Genomic DNA, 23,501 nt, shown 5'->3' on the forward strand with positions numbered 1-23,501 from the left:
CGGCAGTGGGTGTCTTATTACTTAGGATGCCTCTTGTGCTCTTGCACCGATGCAGCGGCTGCACCGTTAGCGTACAACTATGAATTAGCACCATGGACAGCAAGCCGGCCTCTCACATCTCGCTGTTAGTGGCCACGCGATCTCTATGCTAACGGCACTTGTAGCAGCGGTCAAAAATGTTATATAGACCAAAAGCATAAATACGTATTCTTAAAATAAATTAAAAAAAATTTGTTGACAGAAATTTTTTAAAAACTGTGATGTCGCTGGATCCCAGTGAATCGATAGGTTACGTTCTTATGACTATCGGTTTAAAGAACAAAATGTCAGCTTCCTGCGCTTTAATCTGTCCTCCGGATATCTGCGTGTTCCATCTCTTGTACAACACACTAAGCAAGATAGGAAAGAAAGAAACAAAAAGAAAAAGAAGATCCCCATTTCTCTACCTCTCCCAATAAATAATTTTCTACACCGGCAATAGCGCTCTCTTAGACAACGTCACACAGATTCTTTATGGCAAAGGCCGACACAACGGGCCTGATCTTTTTAAAACTATGAAAGCATTGGGGTGTACAGGGCTGTCGTCAAAATGTAATGAAGCAGCCCGGACAGAAGTGATCCCGAAGGGCCAAAGGGATGTCTTTAGAAGGCTGGCAGGGGTCGTTAGGAAGAAAGATTATATCCGAAGGCTGGCTGCTAACCTATTCTTCCCAGGAGCGGCCTGGAATGGGTAAACTGGGACACTTCATGAAGTCTAAGGCTGAGTGTATCTGGCAAGGAAAAATCCCCTGTCTGGATTGCCGTATTTTAAATGTCAGCTTCATCTGACGCTCAATGAGCCTGACACAGGCTCCTGCAGAAATCCTGGAGGCTAGGGATGCTTGAATAGAAAGGGGCCTGAGTAAAAGATTATTTCGGCTTTGGGACGTCTTTTCAAATTTTCATATTCAAGTCGGGACGTAAGTGACTGAAATGATCCCAAAATGGGAACCATTGTTACTGTGAGCACCGAAGCTGCATTCTCCATCTGTACAGCGGCCGTCGCAAACATAGGACCCGACTGTATTCCATTTATGTTATACTTAGAAGACACACACACTGTTTTACATGGTGCTACCTTATTGCGTATCATGGTTATTAGAACTTTTACTAAATGAGTTGCTTTCTTTTTTTCGGTTCCCATTTGTGTTCTTCCAATTTCTCTTCTTCTTTTTTTTAGTTATAGTAGGGATATGTGGCCCCCCTGCTCTGCCCTATATGTTGGATACAGTTATATACACAGAGCAGCTCTACACCATGTCCAAGGGCAAAAAATAAAAATTTACTTACCGATAATTCTATTCCTCGTAGTCCGTAGTGGATGCTGGGGACTCCGAAAGGACCATGGGGAATAGCGGCTCCGCAGGAGACTGGGCACAAAAGTAAAAGCTTTAGGACTACCTGGTGTGCACTGGCTCCTCCCCCTATGACCCTCCTTCAAGCCTCAGTTAGGATACTGTGCCCGGACGAGCGTACACAATAAGGAAGGATTTTGAATCCCGGGTAAGACTCATACCAGCCACACCAATCACACCGTACAACTTGTGATCTGAACCCAGTTAACAGCATGATAACAGAGGAGCCTCTGAAAAGATGGCTCACAACAATAATAACCCGATTTTTGTAACAATAACTATGTACAAGTATTGCAGACAATCCGCACTTGGGATGGGCGCCCAGCATCCACTACGGACTATGAGAAATAGAATTATCGGTAAGTAAATTCTTATTTTCTGTAACGTCCTAGTGGATGCTGGGGACTCCGAAAGGACCATGGGGATTATACCAAAGCTCCCAAACGGGCGGGAGAGTGCGGATGACTCTGCAGCACCGAATGAGAGAACTCCAGGTCCTCCTCAGCCAGGGTATCAAATTTGTAGAATTTTGCAAACGTATTTGCCCCTGACCAAGTAGCTGCTCGGCAAAGTTGTAAAGCCGAGACCCCTCGGGCAGCCGCCCAAGATGAGCCCACTTTCCGTGTGGAATGGGCTTTTACAGATTTTGGCTGTGGCAGGCCTGCCACAGAATGTGCAAGCTGAATTGTACTACAAATCCAACGAGCAATCGTCTGCTTAGAAGCAGGGGCACCCAGCTTGTTGGGTGCATACAGGATAAACAGCGAGTCAGATTTTCTGACTCCAGCCGTCCTGGAAACATATATTTTCAGGGCCCTGACTACGTCCAGCAACTTGGAATCCTCCAAGTCCCTAGTAGCCGCAGGCACCACAATAGGCTGGTTTAAGTGAAATGCTGAAACCACCTTAGGGAGAAATTGAGGACGAGTCCTCAATTCTGCCCTGTCCGTATGAAAAATCAGGTAAGGGCTTTTATAGGATAAAGCCGCCAATTCTGATACACGCCTGGCTGAAGCCAGGGCTAACAGCATTACCACTTTCCATGTGAGATATTTTAAGTCCACAGTGGTGAGTGGTTCAAACCAATGTGATTTTAGGAATCCCAAAACTACATTGAGATCCCAAGGTGCCACTGGAGGCACAAAAGGAGGTTGTATATGCAGTACCCCCTTGACAAACGTCTGAACTTCAGGAACTGAAGCTAGTTCTTTTTGGAAGAATATCGACAGGGCCGAAATTTGAACCTTAATGGACCCTAATTTGAGGCCCATAGACAGTCCTGTTTGCAGGAAATGCAGGAATCGACCCAGTTGAAATTCCTCTGTAGGGGCCTTCCTGGCCTCACACCACGCAACATATTTACGCCAAATACGGTGATAATGTTGCACAGTTACATCCTTCCTGGCTTTGATCAGGGTAGGGATAACTTCATCCGGAATGCCTTTTTCCTTCAGGATCCGGCGTTCAACCGCCATGCCGTCAAACGCAGCCGCGGTAAGTCTTGGAACAGACATGGTCCCTGCTGGAGCAGGTCCTTTCTTAGAGGTAGAGGCCACGGGTCTTCCGTGAGCATCTCTTGAATTTCCGGGTACCAAGTCCTTCTTGGCCAATCCGGAGCCACGAGTATAGTCTTTACACCTCTCCTTCTTATGATTCTCAGTACCTTGGGTATGAGAGGCAGAGGAGGGAACACATATACTGACTGGTACACCCACGGTGTTACCAGAGCGTCCACAGCTATTGCCTGAGGGTCCCTTGACCTGGCGCAATATCTGTCCAGTTTTTTGTTGAGGCGGGACGCCATCATGTCCACCTTTGGTTTTTCCCAACGGTTCACAATCATGTGGAAGACTTCTGGGTGAAGTCCCCACTCCCCCGGGTGAAGATCGTGTCTGCTGAGGAAGTCTGCTTCCCAGTTGTCCACTCCCGGAATGAACACTGCTGACAGTGCTATCACATGATTTTCCGCCCTGCGAAGAATCCTTGCAACTTCCGTCATTGCCCTCCTGCTTCTTGTGCCGCCCTGTCTGTTTACGTGGGCGACTGCCGTGATGTTGTCCGACTGGATCAACACCGGCTGACCCTGAAGCAGAGGCCTTGCCTGACTTAGGGCATTGTAAATGGCCCTTAGTTCCAGGATATTTATGTGAAGTGACGTTTCCATGCTTGACCACAAGCCCTGGAAATTTTTTCCCTGTGCGACTGCTCCCCAGCCTCTCAGGCTGGCATCCGTGGTCACCAGGACCCAATCCTGAGTGCCGAATCTGCGGCCCTCTAGGAGATGAGCACTCTGTAACCACCACAGGAGAGACACCCTTGTCCTTGGAGACAGGGTTATCCGCTGATGCATTTGAAGATGCGATCCGGACCATTTGTCCAGCAGATCCCACTGAAAAGTTCTTGCGTGGAATCTGCCGAATGGAATCGCTTCGTAAGAAGCCACCATCTTTCCCAGGACCCTTGTGCATTGATGCACTGACACTTGGCCTGGTCTTAGGAGGTTCCTGACTAGGTCGGATAACTCCCTGGCTTTCTCCTCCGGGAGAAACACCTTTTTCTGTACTGTGTCCAGAATCATCCCTAGGAACAGCAGACGTGTCGTCGGAATCAGCTGCGATTTTGGAATATTTAGAATCCATCCGTGCTGTCGTAGTACTACTTGAGATAGTGCTACTCCGACCTCTAACTGTTCTCTGGACCTTGCCCTTATCAGGAGATCGTCCAAGTAAGGGATAATTAAGACGCCTTTTCTTCGAAGAAGAATCATCATTTCGGCCATTACCTTGGTAAAGACCCGGGGTGCCGTGGACAATCCAAACGGCAGCGTCTGAAACTGATAGTGACAGTTCTGTACCACAAACCTGAGGTACCCTTGGTGAGAAGGGCAAATTGGGACATGGAGGTAAGCATTCTTGATGTCCAGAGACACCATATAGTCCCCTTCTTCCAGGTTCGCTATCACTGCTCTGAGTGACTCCATCTTGAACTTGAACCTTTTTATGTAAGTGTTCAAGGATTTCAGATTTAAAATGGGTCTCACCGAGCCGTCCGGCTTCGGTACCACAAACAGCGTGGAATAATACCCCTTTCCCTGTTGTAGGAGGGGTACCTTGATTATCACCTGCTGGGAATACAGCTTGTGAATGGCTTCCAATACCGCCTCCCTGTCGGGGGGAGACGTTGGTAAAGCAGACTTCAGGAACCGACGAGGGGGAGACGTCTCGAATTCCAATTTGTACCCCTGAGATACTACCTGCAGGATCCAGGGGTCCACTTGCGAGTGAGCCCACTGCGCGCTGAAATTCTTGAGACGGGCCCCCACCGTGCCTGAGTCCGCTTGTAAGGCCCCAGCGTCATGCTGAGGACTTGGCAGAAGCGGGGGAGGGCTTCTGTTCGTGGGAAGAGGCTGTCTGCTGCAGTCTTTTTCCCCTTCCTCTGCCCCGGGGCAGATATGAGTGGCCTTTTGCCCGCTTGCCCTTATGGGGACGAAAGGACTGAGCCTGAAAAGACGGTATCTTTTTCTGCTGAGAGGTGACCTGGGGTAAAAAGGTGGATTTCCCAGCCGTTGCCGTGGCCACCAGGTCCGATAGACCGACCCCAAATAACTCCTCCCCTTTATACGGCAATACTTCCATATGCCGTTTGGAATCCGCATCACCTGACCACTGTCGCGTCCATAACCCTCTTCTGGCAGAAATGGACATCGCACTTACTCTTGATGCCAGAGTGCAAATATCCCTCTGTGCATCTCGCATATATAGAAATGCATCCTTTAAATGCTCTATAGTCAATAATATATTGTCCCTGTCCAGGGTATCAATATTTTCAGTCAGGGAATCCGACCAAGCCACCCCAGCACTGCACATCCAGGCTGAGGCGATTGCTGGTCGCAGTATAATACCAGTATGTGTGTATATACTTTTTAGGATATTTTCCAGCTTCCTATCAGCTGGTTCCTTGAGGGCGGCCGTATCAGGAGACGGTAACGCCACTTGTTTTGATAAGCGTGTGAGCGCCTTATCTACCCTAGGGGGTGTTTCCCAACGTGCCCTAACCTCTGGCGGGAAAGGGTATAATGCCAATAATTTTTTAGAAATTAGCAGTTTTTTATCGGGGGAAACCCACGCTTCATCACACACCTCATTTAATTCATCTGATTCAGGAAAAACTACGGGTAGTTTTTTCACACCCCACATAATACCCTTTTTTGTGGTACTTGTAGTATCAGAAATGTTCAAAACCTCCTTCATTGCCGTGATCATGTAACGTGTGGCCCTACTGGAAAATAAGAATTTACTTACCGATAATTCTATTTCTCATAGTCCGTAGTGGATGCTGGGGACTCCGTCAGGACCATGGGGAATAGCGGCTCCGCAGGAGACAGGGCACAAAAAGTAAGCTTTTAGGATCACATGGTGTGTACTGGCTCCTCCCCCTATGACCCTCCTCCAAGCCTCAGTTAGGTACTGTGCCCGGACGAGCGTACACAATAAGGAAGGATCTTGAATCCCGGGTAAGACTCATACCAGCCACACCAATCACACCGTACAACTTGTGATTTGAACCCAGTTAACAGTATGATAACAACGAAGAAGCCTCTGAAAAGATGGCTCACAACAATAATAACCCGATTTTTGTAACAATAACTATGTACAAGTATTGCAGACAATCCGCACTTGGGATGGGCGCCCAGCATCCACTACGGACTATGAGAAATAGAATTATCGGTAAGTAAATTCTTATTTTCTCTAACGTCCTAGTGGATGCTGGGGACTCCGTCAGGACCATGGGGATTATACCAAAGCTCCCAAACGGGCGGGAGAGTGCGGATGACTCTGCAGCACCGAATGAGAGAACTCCAGGTCCTCCTTAGCCAGAGTATCAAATTTGTAAAATTTTACAAACGTGTTCTCCCCTGACCACGTAGCTGCTCGGCAAAGTTGTAATGCCGAGACCCCTCGGGCAGCCGCCCAAGATGAGCGCACCTTCCTTGTGGAGTGGGCATTTACAGATTTAGGCTGTGGCAGGCCTGCCACAGAATGTGCAAGTTGGATTGTGCTACAGATCCAACGAGCAATCGTCTGCTTAGACGCAGGAGCACCCATCTTGTTGGGTGCATACAGGATAAACAGCGAGTCAGATTTTCTGACTCCAGCCGTCCTTGAAATATATATTTTCAATGCTCTGACAACGTCCAGCAACTTGGAGTCCTCCAAGTCGCTAGTAGCCGCAGGCACCACAATAGGCTGGTTCAAGTGAAAAGCCGAAACCACCTTAGGCAGAAACTGAGGACGCGTCCGCAGTTCTGCCCTGTCCGAATGGAAAATCAGATATGGGCTTTTGTACGATAAAGCCGCCAACTCTGATACTCTCCTGGCTGAAGCCAGGGCCAGTAGCATGGTTACTTTCCATGTAAGATACTTCAAATCTACCGATTTGAGCGGCTCAAACCAATGGGATTTGAGAAAATCCAAAACTACGTTGAGATCCCACGGTGCCACTGGAGGCACAATCGGGGGCTGTATATGTAGTACACTTTTGACAAAGGTTTGTACTTCAGGCACTGAAGCCAATTCTTTCTGGAAGAAAATCGATAAGGCCGAAATTTGAACCTTAATAGACCCCAATTTGAGGCCCATAGACAATCCTGCCTGCAGGAAATGTAGGAATCGACCCAATTGAAATTCCTCCGTTGGGGCCTTCTTGGCCTCACACCACGCAACATATTTTCTCCAAATGCGGTGATAATGTTGTGCGGTCACTTCCTTCCTGGCTTTAATCAAGGTAGGAATAACTTCCTCTGGAATGCCCTTTTCTTTTAGAATCCGGCGTTCAACCGCCATGCCGTCAAACGCAGTCGCGGTAAGTCTTGGAACATACAAGGTCCCTGCTGAAGCAGATCCCTTCTTAACGGTAGAGGCCACGGCTCTTCCGTGAGCATCTCTTGAAGTTCCGGGTACCAAGTCCTTCTCGGCCAATCCGGAGCCACGAGTATTGTTCTTACTCCCCGTAGCCGTATAATTCTCAGTACCTTTGGTATGAGAGGCAGAGGAGGAAACACATACACGGACTGGTACACCCACGGTGTTACCAGAGCGTCCACAGCTATTGCCTGAGGGTCTCTTGACCTGGCGCAATATCTGTCCAGTTTCTTGTTGAGGCGGGACGCCATCATGTCCACCTTTGGTTTTTCCCAACGGTTCACAATCATGTGGAAGACTTCTGGATGAAGTCCCCACTCTCCCGGGTGGAGGTCGTGTCTGCTGAGGAAGTCTGCTTCCCAGTTGTCCACTCCCGGAATGAACACTGCTGACAGTGCTATGACATGATTTTCCGCCCAGCGAAGAATCCTTGCAGCTTCTGTCATTGCTCTTCTGCTTCTCGTGCCGCCCTGTCTGTTTACGTGGGCGACTGCCGTGATGTTGTCCGACTGGATCAACACCGGCTGACCCTGAAGCAGCGGTTTTGCCAGGCTTAGAGCATTGTAAATCGCTCTTAGCTCCAGTATATTTATGTGAAGAGACGTCTCCAGGTTTGACCACACGCCCTGGAAGTTTCTTCCCTGTGTGACTGCTCCCCAGCCTCGTAGGCTGGCATCCGTAGTCACCAGGACCCAGTCCTGTATGCCGAATCTGCGGCCCTCTAACAGATGGGCACTCTGCAACCACCACAGAAGAGACACCCTTGTTCTTGGTGACAGTGTTATCCGCTGATGCATGTGCAGATGCGATCCGGACCATTTGTCCAGCAGATCCCACTGAAATATTCGTGCGTGGAATCTGCCGAATGGAATTGCTTCGTAAGAAGCCACCATCTTTCCCAGGACTCTTGTGCATTGATGTACTGACACATTTCCTGGTTTTAGGAGGTTCCTGACAAGTTCGGATAACTCCCTTGCTTTCTCCTCCGGGAGAAACACCTTTTTCTGAACAGTGTCCAGAATCATTCCCAGGAACAGCAGACGTGTCGTCGGGGTCAATTGAGATTTTGGAAGATTCAGAATCCACCCGTGTTGTTGAAGCACTACTTGGGTTAGTGCTACTCCGACTTCCAGCTGTTCTCTGGACCTTGCCCTTATCAGGAGATCGTCCAAGTAAGGGATAATTAATACGCCTTTTCTTCGTAGAAGAACCATCATTTCGGCCATTACCTTGGTAAAGACCCGAGGTGCCGTGGACAAACCAAACGGCAGCGTTTGAAACTGATAATGACAGTTTTGTATCACGAACCTGAGATACCCTTGGTGTGAAGGGTAAATTGGGACATGCAGATAAGCATCTTTTATGTCCAGGGACACCATGAAGTCCCCTTCTTCCAGATTCGCTATCACTGCTCTTAGTGACTCCATCTTGAACTTGAATTTCTGTATGTACAGGTTCAAGGATTTCAGATTTAGAATAGGTCTTACCGAACCGTCCGGCTTCGGTACCACAAATAGTGTGGAATAATACCCCTTTCCCTGTTGTAGGAGGGGTACCTTGACTATCACCTGCTGAGAATACAGCTTGTGAATGGCTTCCAATACCGTCGCCCTTTCTGAGGGAGACGTTGGTAACGCAGACTTTAGGAACCGGCGAGGGGGAGACTTTTCGAATTCCAACTTGTAACCCTGAGATACTACCTGCAGGATCCAAGGGTCCACCTGTGAGCGCGCCCACTGTGTGCTGAAAATCTTTAGTCGACCCCCCACCGCCCCTGAGTCCGCTTGCACAGCCCCAGCGTCATGCTGAGGGCTTTGTAGAAGCCGGGGAGGGCTTCTGTTCGTGGGAAGTAGTTGCTTGCTGCACCCTCTTACCCCTTCCTTTGCCTCTGGGCAAATATGACTGTCCTTTTGCCCGCTTGTTCTTATAGGAACGAAAGGACTGCGGCTGAAAAGACGGTGTCTTTTTCTGTTGGGAGGTGACCTGAGGTAAAAAAGTGGATTTTCCGGCTGTTGCCGTGGCCACCAGATCCGATAGACCGACCCCAAATAATTCCTCTCCATATGCCGTTTGGAATCCGCATCACCTGACCACTGTCGCGTCCATAAACTTCTTCTGGCAGATATGGACATCGCACTTACTCTCGATGCCAGAGTGCAAATATCCCTCTGAGCATCTCGCATATAAAGAAAAGCATCCTTTAATTGCTCTATAGTCAATAAAATACTGTCCCTATCCAGGGTATCAATATTTTCAGTCAGGGAATCCGACCACACCACCCCAGCACTGCACATCCAGGCTGAGGCTATTGCTGGTCGCAGTATAACACCAGTATGTGTGTATATACTCTTCAGGGTAGTTTCCAGCCTCCTATCAGCTGGATCCTTGAGGGCGGCCGTATCAGGAGACGGTAACGCCACTTGTTTTGATAAGCGTGTGAGCGCCTTATCCACCCTAGGGGGTGTTTCCCAGCGCGCCCTAACCTCTGGTGGGAAAGGGTATAATGCCAATAACTTCTTTGAAATTAGCAGTTTTCTATCGGGGTTAACCCACGCTTCATCACACACGTCATTCAATTCCTCTGATTTTGGAAAAGCTACAGGTAGTTTTTCCACACCCCACATAATACCCCCCTTTGAGGTACCTGCAGTATCAGAGATATGCAAAGCCTCCTTCATTGCCGTGATCATATAACGTGTGGCCCTATTGGAAAATACGTTTCTTTCTTCACCGTCGACACTAGATTCATCTGTGTCGGTACCTGTGTCGACTGACTGAGGTAAGGGACGTTTTACAGCCCCTGACGGTGCCTGAGACGCCTGGACAGGTACTAACTGGTTTTCCGGCCGTCTCATGTCGTCAACTGACTTTTGCAGCGTGCTAACATTATCACGTAATTCCATAATTAAAGCCATCCATTCCGGTGTCGACTCCCTAGGGGGTGACATCACCATTACCGGCAATTGCTCCGCCTCCACACCAACATCGTCCTCATACATGTCGACACACACGTACCGACACACAGCAGACACACAGGGAATGCTCTTATCGAAGACAGGACCCCACTAGCCCTTTGGGGAGACAGAGGGAGAGTTTGCCAGCACACACCAAAGCACTATAAAAATGTATATAAACAACCCTAAAAGGTGTTGTTTCTGTTATATGCGCTTAATATATATAAATATCGCCAAAATATGCCCCCCTTCTCTGTTTTACCCTGTTTCTGTAGTGCAGTGCAGGAGAGAGTCCTGGGAGCCTTCCTCACAGCGGAGCTGAGCAGGAAAATGGCGCTGTGTGCTGAGGAGAATAGGCCCCGCCCCCTAAAACGGCGGGCTCTTCTCCCGGAGTTTGCGATATATGGCAGGGGTTAAATACATCCATATAGCCTCAAGGGCTATATGTGATGTATTTTAGCCATAGAAAAAGGTATTATACATTGCTGCCCAGGGCGCCCCCCCCCCAGCGCCCTGCACCCTCAGTGACCGCTGGTGTGAAGTGTGCCGACAACAATGGCGCACAGCTGCAGTGCTGTGCGCTACCTTATGAAGACTGAAAGTCTTCTGCCGCCTGTTTCCGGACCTCTGGACCTCTTCAACTTCGGCATCTGCAAGGGGGGTCGGCGGCACAGCTCCGGGACCGGACTCCATGGCTGGGCCTGTGTTCGATCCCTCTGGAGCTAATGGTGTCCAGTAGCCTAAGAAGCAAATCCATCCTGCACGCAGGTGAGTTCACTTCTCTCCCCTAAGTCCCTCGTTGCAGTGAGCCTGTTGCCAGCAGGACTCACTGAAAATAAGAAACCTAAAAAAAACTTTTTCTAAGCAGCTCTTTATGAGAGCCACCTAGATTGCACCCTGCTCGGACGGGCACAAAAACCTAACTGAGGCTTGGAGGAGGGTCATAGGGGGAGGAGCCAGTACACACCATGTGATCTTAAAAGCTTACTTTTTGTGCCCTGTCTCCTGCGGAGCCGCTATTCCCCATGGTCCTGACGGAGTCCCCAGCATCCACTAGGACGTTAGAGAAAATACGTTTGTTTCCTCACCGTCGACACTGGAGTCAGTGTCCGTGTCAGTATCGACCTGAGGTAACGGGCGTTTTAGAGCCCCTGACGGTGTTTGAGACGCCTGTACAGGTATTAACTGATTTGCCGGCTGTTTCATGTCGTCAACAGTCTTTTGTAAAGTGCTGACACTATCACGTAATTCTTTCCATAAGACCATCCAGTCAGGTGTCGACTCCCTAGGGGGTGACATCACTAACACAGGCAATTGCTCCGCCTCCACACCATTTTCCTCCTCATACATGTCGACACAACGTACCGACACACAGCACACACACAGGGAATGCTCTGACAGAGGACAGGACCCCACTAGCCCTTTGGGGAAACAGAGGGAGAGTTTGCCAGCACACACCAGAGCGCTATATATATATAGGGATAACCTTATATAAGTGTTTTTCCCTGATATAGCTGCAATATATATTTATCTGCCAAATTAGTGTCCCCCCTCTCTTGTTTTACCCTGTTTCTGTAGTTCAGGACTGCAGGGGAGAGTCAGGGAGCCTTCCTCCAACGGAGCTGTGAGGAACAAATAGCGCCAGTGTGCTGAGGAGATAGGCTCCGCCCCCTTTTCGGCGGCCTTTCTCCCGCTTTTTTATGGAAAAATTGGCAGGGGTTAAATGCATCCATATAGCCCAGGAGCTATATGTGATGTATTTTTTGCCAAAAAAGGTGTTTTTATTGTGTCTCAGGGCGCCCCCCCCCAGCGCCCTGCACCCTCAGTGACCGGAGTGTGAAGTGTGCTGAGAGCAATGGCGCACAGCTGCGGTGCTGTGCGCTACCTTATTGAAGACAGGACGTCTTCTGCCGCCGATTTTCCGGACCTCTTCAGTCTTCTGGCTCTGTAAGGGGGACGGCGGCGCGGCTCTGGGACCCATCCATGGCTGGGCCTGTGATCGTCCCTCTGGAGCTAATGTCCAGTAGCCTAAGAAGCCCAATCCACTCTGCACGCAGGTGAGTTCGCTTCTTCTCCCCTTAGTCCCTCGGTGCAGTGAGCCTGTTGCCAGCAGGTCTCACTGAAAATAAAAAACCTAAAACTAAACTTTTTTCTAAGCAGCTCAGGAGAGCCACCTAGACTGCACCCTTCTCGTTCGGGCACAAAAATCTAACTGAGGCTTGGAGGAGGGTCATAGGGGGAGGAGCCAGTGCACACCAGGTAGTCCTAAAGCTTTTACTTTTGTGCCCAGTCTCCTGCGGAGCCGCTATTCCCCATGGTCCTTTCGGAGTCCCCAGCATCCACTAGGACGTTAGAGAAACAAAGGTGCGCACTGTAATCAAGAACAGACAGCACTAGGCGTGACTCACACAGCGTGAGACAGCAACAGTGCGCAAATGTGAATTTTAGGGGTGAGGGGCACCAACAATACTGCTAACCCACCTTAGTGGCAACATGGAACTTTATGGAAGCCCCAAAGGTCCGGGCAATGCCACAACTTTTTAATCAAGGAGGACAAAGAGGTGGGAGGCATTTGAACCAGCTGTGTGCCCATAGCTCAGTTTTATTCACATTCTTGTGTTTAATTGCTTTATTGTTGGATACAGTTTAGGCATACAATGTCAGGGCGGTGTGACAACACTCGTAACCATAAAGAGATGGGGAAAACAGTCAGGAACGCGGCTCAGGTGGCTTCTGCTTGAACGCTCGTCGACATAACATAAACGGTCCCTAATATGACATCATTTGTAACCAATTATCGGGCACCTGATCTGTATGTCACAATGACCCATCGCTAATGAAGTTGCACCACTGATAGCCTATAAGCACGTTCTGGACCTTTAACTGGCACTGCTGGTGCACAAAGAGTCCTGTCACTACTAACTGAGTCGCACGTATTCATCTGCACATAGCGCTCGTGACTGGATGCCTGTATCTGGGGAGTGTAAAGGTGTCTCTCTGCTAATGACTAATAAACAGGCATTTGGGGCCTTTCCCTTTGCTGCAACAATGGGAAAAAAATATTTGTGCTCCCCATTAAACTTCTGGAACCTGCAGTGTGCCCAACTCCAGTGGCAAACGCAGGATTTCTAGAGGGGGGCTTCCAAATGTAACCCACAGTCTACCACTCTGCAGAACATGGAATACAGTATTAATATGTAACACTATAGACGGTCTATAGTATAGACTGTATCAAACCTTTAAATATAAATAAGATAAGTGGTCATGAAAAAGGTTAAACATACTATAATAAATAAATACGCAAACACAATGGAACCAGTACTGCACTTTCTAAGCACATTCTTCCACCTCACGGTAAGGCTCCTGTCTCTTCTTCCTGGTAACTACTCTCTGGTCCAGTGCACTGATTGAGTGCTCAGATCCACACAACGCAAACTTGATAGAAGAAGCTGCTAAAACTGGGCATGTGTAGCAGCTTTGCTCTGTCTCTTAAGTTGCATGATGTGGCAGCAGCTCTAGTAATCGTATTATATACCGTTGGTATTGTCAAAATTTGAGCCAAGAAAAGGGGGGTTTCCGGGCAACCAGAAAACCCCCCCTGTGTTTGCCTATGAACTCTCATGAAATAAAATGGACTGTCAACAAGCGCACAGGGTAACATGACTTAAAAAGTCAACGTTGAAAGAGTGCTAACGAGAAAACTCTGCTGTTTTGGGCTAACCGGACTTCTGATAAGTCCAGTGACCAGGAGACACTGACAATGCTTAATCTTTCCTGCTACCACCAGTCCTCATTGGGAGGGAGGTGAAAATGCTGCACAATTTAATGACTACCTCGCATACAAAAAAAAAAAAAAAAACTCATTAGGGAAAGCGACCTGTGACCTGCGGATGGCAGGCTCTATCCAATAGGAATGTTGTTCACAGTAATCGCTGGCTGGTGCCAATGAGGGTTTAAAAGGGTGTCAAACCCAGCACTGGCAATTAACAAACCTTTCATTTCTGGACGCTCGCCTCCCTTTCATTATTTTCTGCTAACCAATTAACAGATTTATCCATGTAAAGGTTTTAGAAGTGGCCTGAGGGGAGGAGGAGGTTTAGTTAAAACCTTTTGTTCCAACGTGATACTTTTTAATTTTTTTCTTGCTGTTTAACGAGGGGATAAATAGATGCGTGAAAACGGGAGGTTAGATACAATGTTTTGCAATGCTTTGAAAACCAGCGGGTGGCCCTAATTTGTTCAATTCTGATGGCGGCCTTATATTCCTGTTAGCAGTACCAGTTTTATACATCTGCTGTATGTAATGAATAGCTATTACACCGTACAATTTTATCGCCATTAAACATAAAACACAATGAATGGCCAAATGAAATAATGTAAAATATCCCTGCAACAATAAAACAAACCGCAAAAATTACACTCTTGCATAAGAACTTAAGGGCCCTACACACTGGCCAATGTGTGCGGCCGATATGAACAATGAATGAGAAATCGTTCATATCTTTCAGTGTGTAGGCACCAACGCTGAACGATGCGCGGCCCCGCGCTCGTTGTTCGTTGGTGCTGGCTCGTTTATACCTATAAGCCAACGGTATCCGGACTCTGGGTCGACACCAATTTGGTCATCACCCATTAGGTTGACACCCATTGGTCGACAGTGGTGTCGACATGCAAAAAGGTTGACGTGAGTTTTTAAAAAAAAAAAATTTGGGGGGGGACTTTTTTTTATACTTTACGATCCACGTGGACTTTGACTGGGAACGGTAACCTGTGGCGTGCGCAGCGGTAGCAGATGCAAGGGGACGCAGTGCACTAATTGGGGTTCCCGGTCGCTTGACGGAGAAAACAACACCAAAAAAACATAAAAAACTCATGTCGACCTTTTTTCATGATGACCTAATGGCCGTGTCGACCCATTTCTAGTGTTGACCTAGCCACTGTCCACCAATGAGTGTCGATCTCATGGGTGTCGACCCTGAGTCCCATACCCCAAGCCAATATGGACAATATCGGCCATATTAGCATGTAGGGCTATGGAGCCGGCTGACGTCAGGGAGTGAAGAAACTTAACTCCCCCCGTCACCATTCCCCCCCCCCCTTCCACCCGTTCGTATAGGCCATCGGGCATCTCGGCCAGTGTGTATTAGATAAGTGCATTAGAACAATAAAAACAGTAGACCAAAAAAAGGTTCTGAACCGTCTGCTACTGTAGATAGTAATTTAGGAAATAGCCTATGACTTGGGTCAGATAAAATACCAATAGTTCTCTTTAAAACTCTACTCATAGATGTCCTGAATAGAAGGCAACTTCAGCCCAGTAACTTTTCCTGCAGACCTAACCAGACGTAAAAGCCAATCTCGGATGCAGTACCGTTGCCAAATCATAACCATAATATCAGAAATCAAGACAATCTCATTTATGCAACGGTAAAAGCTTTTTAAGTGCTACTTTACTTATACAGGCCACCCATAACCATCTAAGAAGAAAGATCTTAACAGATTGTAAAGAGGATACACAGTCGTGGGTGCATAATGAATAGAATAGGAGGCTAAGGACGCAACCCTGTGGGGAACCTGGTTTTATCAGCACTTCCCCTGATGTGTATTTACCCAACTTTGGGCTATATTCAATTGAAGTCGGATCCATTCCGACATTCATTGGTCGAAATGGATCCGACCTGGGCTATTCAATGGCATCTCAATTCAACTTTTAAAAAAGTCATATTGAGATGCGGGAGCTGAGACAGGGGAGAGCTGCGGGCAGACGGGGGAGAAGCGCTGCTCTCCCCAGTCTGCCCGCGGTTCTCCACCGTCTTCCCCCCACTCCCGTCTCTATGCCTCTCCCCGTCACCGCATCACAGCCGCCGCTTACGGCGGCTGTGACATCCTCCGGCGCTGCTCTCCCCATCTGGCTGCCCGCGGCACTCCCGGTCTCTGCTCCCGCATCTTTCTTCGACTTTTTTTAAAATCGAATTGAGATGGTCGAAAAGGGGGCCAAAAACCGCTTTCGACACAAACACGTGGATCGGCAGCTATTCCGCCGATCCACGTGCTTTTTGACAAGTCGAATTCCTCTACTTGTCGAATAATTTGGGGTTAGATTGAATAGGTCGGAACCCCTTCCGACCTAAAAAAGTTGAAAACTGCTGTCTTTTCGACAGACTGCAGCTTTCGACTTCAATTGAATATACCTCTTTATCAGTTGGGGCCTATTTATCAGAAATCCTAAAACCCAATTACAGATCTACCCAAATCAAAAAATTTACATATTAAAGAAACCGGGATTATGGTACTAAAGGCAGAACTAAAATCAACAAATAAAATCCTATCACTTTCTGCTCTAAATGAGTCACGCAGCGCAAGACGGTAAGAACCGCGTCCTCCGCTGAGCGATTTCCCCTGTAAGCAAATGGAAAAGGACCAGACTCAGCAGTAAAGTGAGACTGAATACGCCTCAACACCAAACGCTCAAAACATTTCATAACCAATGGCGTTGGGGCGATGGGACGGTAAACATCTTTATACTTTAGTGTGCCATTTTTGGGACAGGGACTAGTAATAGCTTCATAAACATCAAATATAAAGCTGGCTGATCAATTATAAACATTTCCCCAACTGGAATGATTTAAGAAACAGATACATTTATATGATAACCATAATATAGAATTACAGATTTTATGAAGTATGCTAACCGGTATCTGGTCTCTAGGTCGACAAAACTTAGGTCGACAGTATCTAGGTTGACCACTATCGGTCGACAGTAAATAGGTCGACAGGTCAAAAGGTCAACATGAGTTTTTCCCATTTTTTTTCTTTCTTTTTCATACTTTACGATCCACGTGGACTACGATTGGCACGGTAACCTGTGCCGAGTGTAGCGAGGCACCTTGCCCGAAGCATGGCGAGTGAAGCGAGCCGTGCGAGCGGACACGGTGCACTAATTGGGGTTCCCAGTCACTGTACGGCGAAAACGACACCAAAAAAGATTAAAATACTCATGTCGACCTTTTGACCTGTTAACCTGGACCATGTGGACCTAGAATCCCTGTCGACCTGGTTACCGTCGACCAATAGTGGTCGACCTAGACACTGTTGACCTAAGTGTAGTCAACCTTCAATACCACACCCACGCTAACCTTCCCCCACTCTTCCCCAGCTGAAGTTGGTTGTGCAAATGCACCTGGTAGACCAGGTGAGTGTTTTCCCACGCACTGAAGATGAGAACATTTAAAAGGTAAACCCTTCACCTCCATACAATAGGGGGCCGCCATTTGTGAGCAGCACCCATATCTGCTAGGATGCAGCCCATTAAATTTCAGTAAACAAGTTGAACAAATGGCTTTTATGGAGTCAGCCATGTGCCTAGCAAAGTGATAGGCTGAGTGCTCCTGGCCCAGCCCACAAAATGGCCGCCTCCATTGCATGCAGGCCGCAGGTACACTTTTCCATGCAGAGAAAAGGAAATTAAGTGGACCATGGTTCCCACAAACAGTCCCAGCTCCGTGACAATGTGACAAGTGAACCCAGCATGAACACAAGCCAAGCAGCGCTTACCCGCTCATCCAAATCCGGCGGCTTTGCAGAGTGCAGCAGGCAGAGGGAGGAAAGAGAGGAAACAATGTCAGTGATTAATTGAGCTGGCGTTTCTGCGGCACAAAGTGTAGAGAAGGCTTAAGGAATGGAGAACATTAGAGCGGTGAGCAGTGAGTGTTTCGCAGAGCTCCCAATATTGGTAGGCACAGATAGGAGACCGAGTTTCGCAGAGCTTCAGAGCATGTCACATTCACACAGCGGGCGCCGGGTGCTGCCAGGGAGAATAAAACACATCTGCATACCGGGGACCTGGATTCATTTCACAATTCCGCTTCTAGTAACGCACAATTTTTGGCTTTCAAATTATGAATAAAAGAACGAATAAAAAAGTGAGATAAAATGTACAAAGCAAAAAAAAATCTATGAACTTAGATCCAGAAAAGAACATACAGTACAAAGAGAAAATCCTTCATTCAACATTTACTTAAGTTAATATGCCTATATACATATAAACATACACGCATAGGAAAATACACATACCTACATAACCTAAGAAGTATGTACTATAAAACAAAGAAACAGATGAAGATGACCCAGAAATATCAGATGGAAAACAGAGGCAGTTACGGCTTCTGACAGAGGTGACTGTGGAGAACTTGCACAGCGGTTAGACCTCTCATAAGAGGTTACACGTCTATTTCTCCATGAGCGCGGCTGTCCACAATTGCTAATGGAAGCGTAAGGAAAACACGGAAAGAACCAAAAAAGAAAAGAAAAAAAAATACAACAAATAAACGAGAACGCTGAACAAAATCTAAAAATACTTAAAAAGGAAAGTTTCTGACAATTTTATTGACTATTAATAAAAACAAATAAAAACGTTACAAAAAAAAGATTCAGCTGGGGAAGGTGGGCATAATGTGGTGTGTAGCGCGACTTTAAATAAGCTCATTTCTTGTACTGAACCCCTTATTCACTATATGCTTTAAGTGTTTTTTAGTCCAATTACAGTATTTGTTTGTTGCAGAGATGTAACACAATGGGGGTCATTCCAAATTGATCGCTCGCTAGCAACTTTTTGCAGCGCTGCGATCAGGTTAAATCTCGGCAAAACTGTGCATGCGCAAGCACAGCAATGCGCAGGTGCGTCGTACGGGTACAAAGAGGATCAGTGCTGGGCGATGTATTTAACAAAGAATCCATTCGCACGGTGATTGACAGAAAAAGGGCGTTTGTGGGTGTCAACTGACCGTTTTCTGGCAGTGTTTGCAAAAACGCAGGCGTGTCCAAGCGTTTGCAGGGCAGGTGTCTGACGTCAATTCCGGGACCAAAAAGACTGAAGTGATCGCAGCGGCTGAGTAAGTCCAGAGCTACTCAGAAACTGCAAAAAATCTTTTTTGTGCAGTCGGCTGCAAAAGCTTTCACACACTTGTAAAGCGAAAATACACTCCCCGTGGGCGGCAACTATCTGATCGCAGCGCTGCAAAAAGTTGCTAGCGAGCGATCAACTCGGAATGACCCCCTATGCTCTTCAGGTATGCCAGGATATACAGGGTAGTTTTTCTTTTGAGGTATCCCGTTACACAAAATGATACTTTGTCACATATTACGAGAAATTATCCCATACCATGACAGATGTTCTGCTTCTTCAGATGGGTGTGGTATGGAAGGTAGATAGTAACTAGGTCGACCACTATTGGTCGACAGTAACTAGGTAGACCACTATTGGTCCACAGTAACTAGGTCGACGGTGTCTCTAGGTCTACAGGTCAAAAAGTCGATATGATTTTTTAAGTGATTTTTGTGGTCGTTTTCTCCGTACAGTGACCGGGAACCCCAAATAGTGCAGTGTGTCCCAATTGTAGTCCGCGTGGATCGTTAAGTATGAAAAAGTTAAAAAAAAAAAAGAAATTGTGAAAATCTCATGTCGACCCTTTGACCTGTCAACCTAGAACATGTTGACCTAGAGACCCCGTCAACCAATAGTGGTCGACCTAGAGACCGGATCCCCTTCAGATACTGTTCTCCTTTTCAGAAAGTACAGTTTTTTTTTAAAGGTTTCCTGAGGTGCTTTACAGATATAATAAACAAGAAGTATGGCGCACATATAAAGAAGGCAATTCGCCATGGAAAAAGCCTTCTAGGTGGGTGCCCATCATCAGACTTCTATGTCTAGGTGGATTTTCTTATTGCTTTCATATAAAAAAAACAGGTCCCACCATGGGGGAATTCACTTAGCCGCGATAAAGCGTTAAGTTCACGCACATATTGCCCAATAATTCAGCATATCGCCTGTACGCACTCTCCTGTTTATCTCGCAATCCAAATAGAAGTGTGCAGAAACAGAATTTGCCGGATAATTCTTGATGGCAAAATCAGTAAAATGTCTTAGTGAAAATGGGGAAATGCCTGTACCCCAAAATAAGGAAAAATAGGATTTTAATACCTACCGGTAAATCCTTTTCTCTTAGTCCGTAGAGGATGCTGGGGACACCATAAGAACCATGGGGTATAGACGGGATCCGCAGGAGACATGGGCACTTTAAGACTTTGAAAGTGGTGTGAACTGGCTCCTCCCTCTATGCCCCTCCTCCAGACTCCAGTTATAGGAACTGTGCCCAGGGAGTCGGACATTTTGAGGGAAGGATTTATTGGTAACTAAGGTGGGACACCTACCAGCTCACACCTCAAACACGCCGTACAACATGGCATTTAACTGAAACTCCAGTTAACGGCATGAACAACGTCAGCAACAGGCTGACCATAACGTAACACAACCCGTGTGTAAACATAACTAATAACTGCAGATAGAGTCTGCACAGGGACGGGCGCCCAGCATCCTCTACGGACTAAGAGAAAAGGATTTACCGGTAGGTATTAAAATCCTATTTTCTCATATGTCCTAGAGGATGCTGGGGACACTATAAGAACCATGGGGTTTATACCAAAGCTCTAGAACGGGCGGGACAGTGCGGCACCGATTGACCAAACATGAGGTCCTCATCAGCCAGGGTATCAAACTTGTAAAATTTCGCAAAAGTGTTTGAACCCGACCAAGTAGCTACTCGGCAGAGTTGTAATGCCGAGACTCCGCGGCAGCCGCCCAGGATGAGCCCACTTTTCTGGTAGAGTGGGCCTTCACTGATTTCGGTAACAGCAATCCAGCCGTAGAATGAGCATGCTGAATCGTATTACAGATCCAGCGCGCAATAGTCTGCTTGGAAGCAGGCGTTCCAATGTTGTTGGCAGCATACAGGATAAACAGAGCTTCCGAATTCCTAAGTTGAGCCGTTCTGGCGACATAAATCTTCAAGGCCCTGACAACATCAAGGGATTTTGACTCCGCGAAGGCGTCAGTAGACACTGGTACCACAATAGGCTGGTTCATGTGGAACGATGAAACCACCTTCGGCAGAAATTGTTGACGAGTCCTCAACTCCGCTCTATCTTCATGGAAGATTAAATAAGGACTCTTGTGAGACAAAGCCGCTCAGACACCCGCCTTGCAGATGCTAAGGCCAATAGCATGACCACTTTCCAAGTGAGAAATTTCAACTCAACCTTCTATAAAGGTTCAAACCAATGTGATTGAAGAAAATGCAACACCACGTTAAGATCCCATTGTGCCACTGGGGGCACAAATGGAGGTTGGATGAGCAAAACTCCTTTCACGAAAGTCTGAACTTCTGGAAAGGAGGACAATTGTTTATGAAAGAAAATCGATAATTTGTACTTTAATCGAGCCTAACTATAGGCCCGCATCCATACCTGCTTGCAGGAAATGGAGAAAACGCCCTAGCTGAAATTCTTCCGTAGGAGCCTTCTTGGATTCACACCAAGACACACATTTTCTCCAAATACGGTGATAATGTTTAGACGTTACTCCTTTTCTAGCCTGAAGAAGTGTGGGAATAACTTCACTGGGAATACCCTTTCGGGCTAATATCCGGCGTTCAACCGCAAAGCCATCAAACATAGCCACGGTAAGTCGTGGTACACGCACGGCCCCTGCTGTAACAGATCCTCTCGTAGAGGAAGAGGCCAGGGATCTCTTATGAGTAATTCCTGAAGATTTGGATACCAAGCTCTCCTTGGCCAGTCCGGAGCAATGAGGATCACCTGAACCTTTGTTCTTCTTATGATCTTTAGCACCTTTGGAATGAGTGGAAGCGGAGGAAACACGTACACCGACTGAAACACCCATGGTGTTACCAGCGCCTCCACTGCTATTGCTTGAGGGTCCCTCGACCTGGAACAATATCTCTGAAGTTTCTTGTTAAGGCGAGACGCCATCATGTCTATTTGAGGAATTCCCCAAAGACTTGTCACTTCTGTGAAGACCTCTTGATGAAGACCCCACTCTCCTGGATGGAGATCGTGTCTGCTGAGGAAGTCTGCTTCCCAGTTGTCCAATCCTGGAATGAAGATTGCTGACAGAGCGCTTGTATGTCTTTCCGCCCAGTGGAGAACTTTTGTGGCCTCTGCCATTGCCGCCCTGCTCCTTGTTCCGCCCTGGCGGTTTATGTACGCTACTGCTGTTATATTGTCCGATTGTATTAGGACGGGCAGGTTGCGAAGAAGACGTTCAGCTTGAAGAAGGCCGCAGTAAATGGCCCTTAACTCCAGAACGTTTATGTGTAGACAAACTTCCTGGCTTGACCATTTTCCCTGGAAGGTTTCCCCGTGTGGGACTGCTCCCCAGCCTCGGAGACTCGCATCCGTGGTTACTAGGATCCAGTCCTGGATCTCGAACCTGCGTCCCTCTAGGAGTGAGATACTGGTCTTGGAGGATAGGATCATTTTCCGGTGCATGTGCAGATGGGATCCGGACCACTTGTCCAATAGGTCCCACTGAAACACTCTGGCATGGAATGTGCCAAACTGAATGGCCTCGTAGGCCGCCACCATCTTCCCCAGCAACCGAGTGCATTGATGAATTGATACTCTCGCTGGTTTCAGAATTTGTTTGACCAAACTCTGAATTTCCAGAGCCTTCTCTTCTGGAAGAAAAACTCTCTGTAATTCCGTGTCCAGAATCATTCCCAAAAACAACAGCCGCTTCGTCGGATTCAACTGTGACTTCGGCAGGTTTAGGAGCCAACCATGTTGTTGAAGAACTGTCAGGGAGAGCGCAATGTGCTGCTCCAGCTTGTCTTTGGATCTCGCCTTTATCAGGAGATCGTCCAGGTAAGGGATAATCGTGACTCCTTGCCTGCGAAGGAGAACCATCATTTCCGCCATTACCTTGGTGAAAATCCTCGGAGCCGTGGACAGACCAAACGGCAACATCTGAAATTGGTAATGACAATCCTGAGTAGCAAACCTCAGGTAAGCCTGATGCGGAGGATATATGGGGATGTGTAAGTAGGCATCCTTTATGTCGACCAACACCATGAAATCCCCTTCCTCAAGACTGGAGATCACTGCTCGGAGAAATTCCATCTTGAATTTGAATTTTCTTAGGTAAAGATTGAGGGACTTTAGGTTCAGAATTGGTCTGACCGTGCCGTCCGGCTTCGGGACCACAAACAGGCTTGAATAAAGGCCTTCTTCCTGTTGTGCCGGGGGAACCCTGACAATGACTTGATTCAAACACAACTTTTGTATTGCATCGCATACTACCTCCCTGTTCGGAAAAGAAGCTGGTAAGGCAGATTTGAAAAAACGTCGAGGGGGAACGTCTTCAAACTCCAGTTTGT

The 23,501-nt window shown here is 47.4% G+C and overlaps 1 protein-coding gene across 2 annotated transcripts in view; it reads right to left on the reverse strand.

Moving 5' to 3' along the window:
• Positions 1-23,501, reverse strand: part of CHCHD6 (coiled-coil-helix-coiled-coil-helix domain containing 6) — a 507,702-nt gene that overhangs the window by 300,736 nt on the left and 183,465 nt on the right. Inside the window, exon 5 of one of the 2 annotated variants that reach the window (XM_063941214.1) lies at positions 17,824-17,844. The exons of the other annotated variant lie outside the window; for it this stretch is intronic. Within the exon in view, the coding sequence (XP_063797284.1) occupies positions 17,824-17,844 (21 nt within the window). The remainder of the gene's footprint in view (positions 1-17,823; positions 17,845-23,501) is intronic. 2 annotated transcript variants of the gene reach the window in all.

This window comes from Pseudophryne corroboree, chromosome 9 (assembly GCF_028390025.1).
Source record: "Pseudophryne corroboree isolate aPseCor3 chromosome 9, aPseCor3.hap2, whole genome shotgun sequence".
Classification (NCBI taxonomy): domain Eukaryota; kingdom Metazoa; phylum Chordata; class Amphibia; order Anura; family Myobatrachidae; genus Pseudophryne; species Pseudophryne corroboree.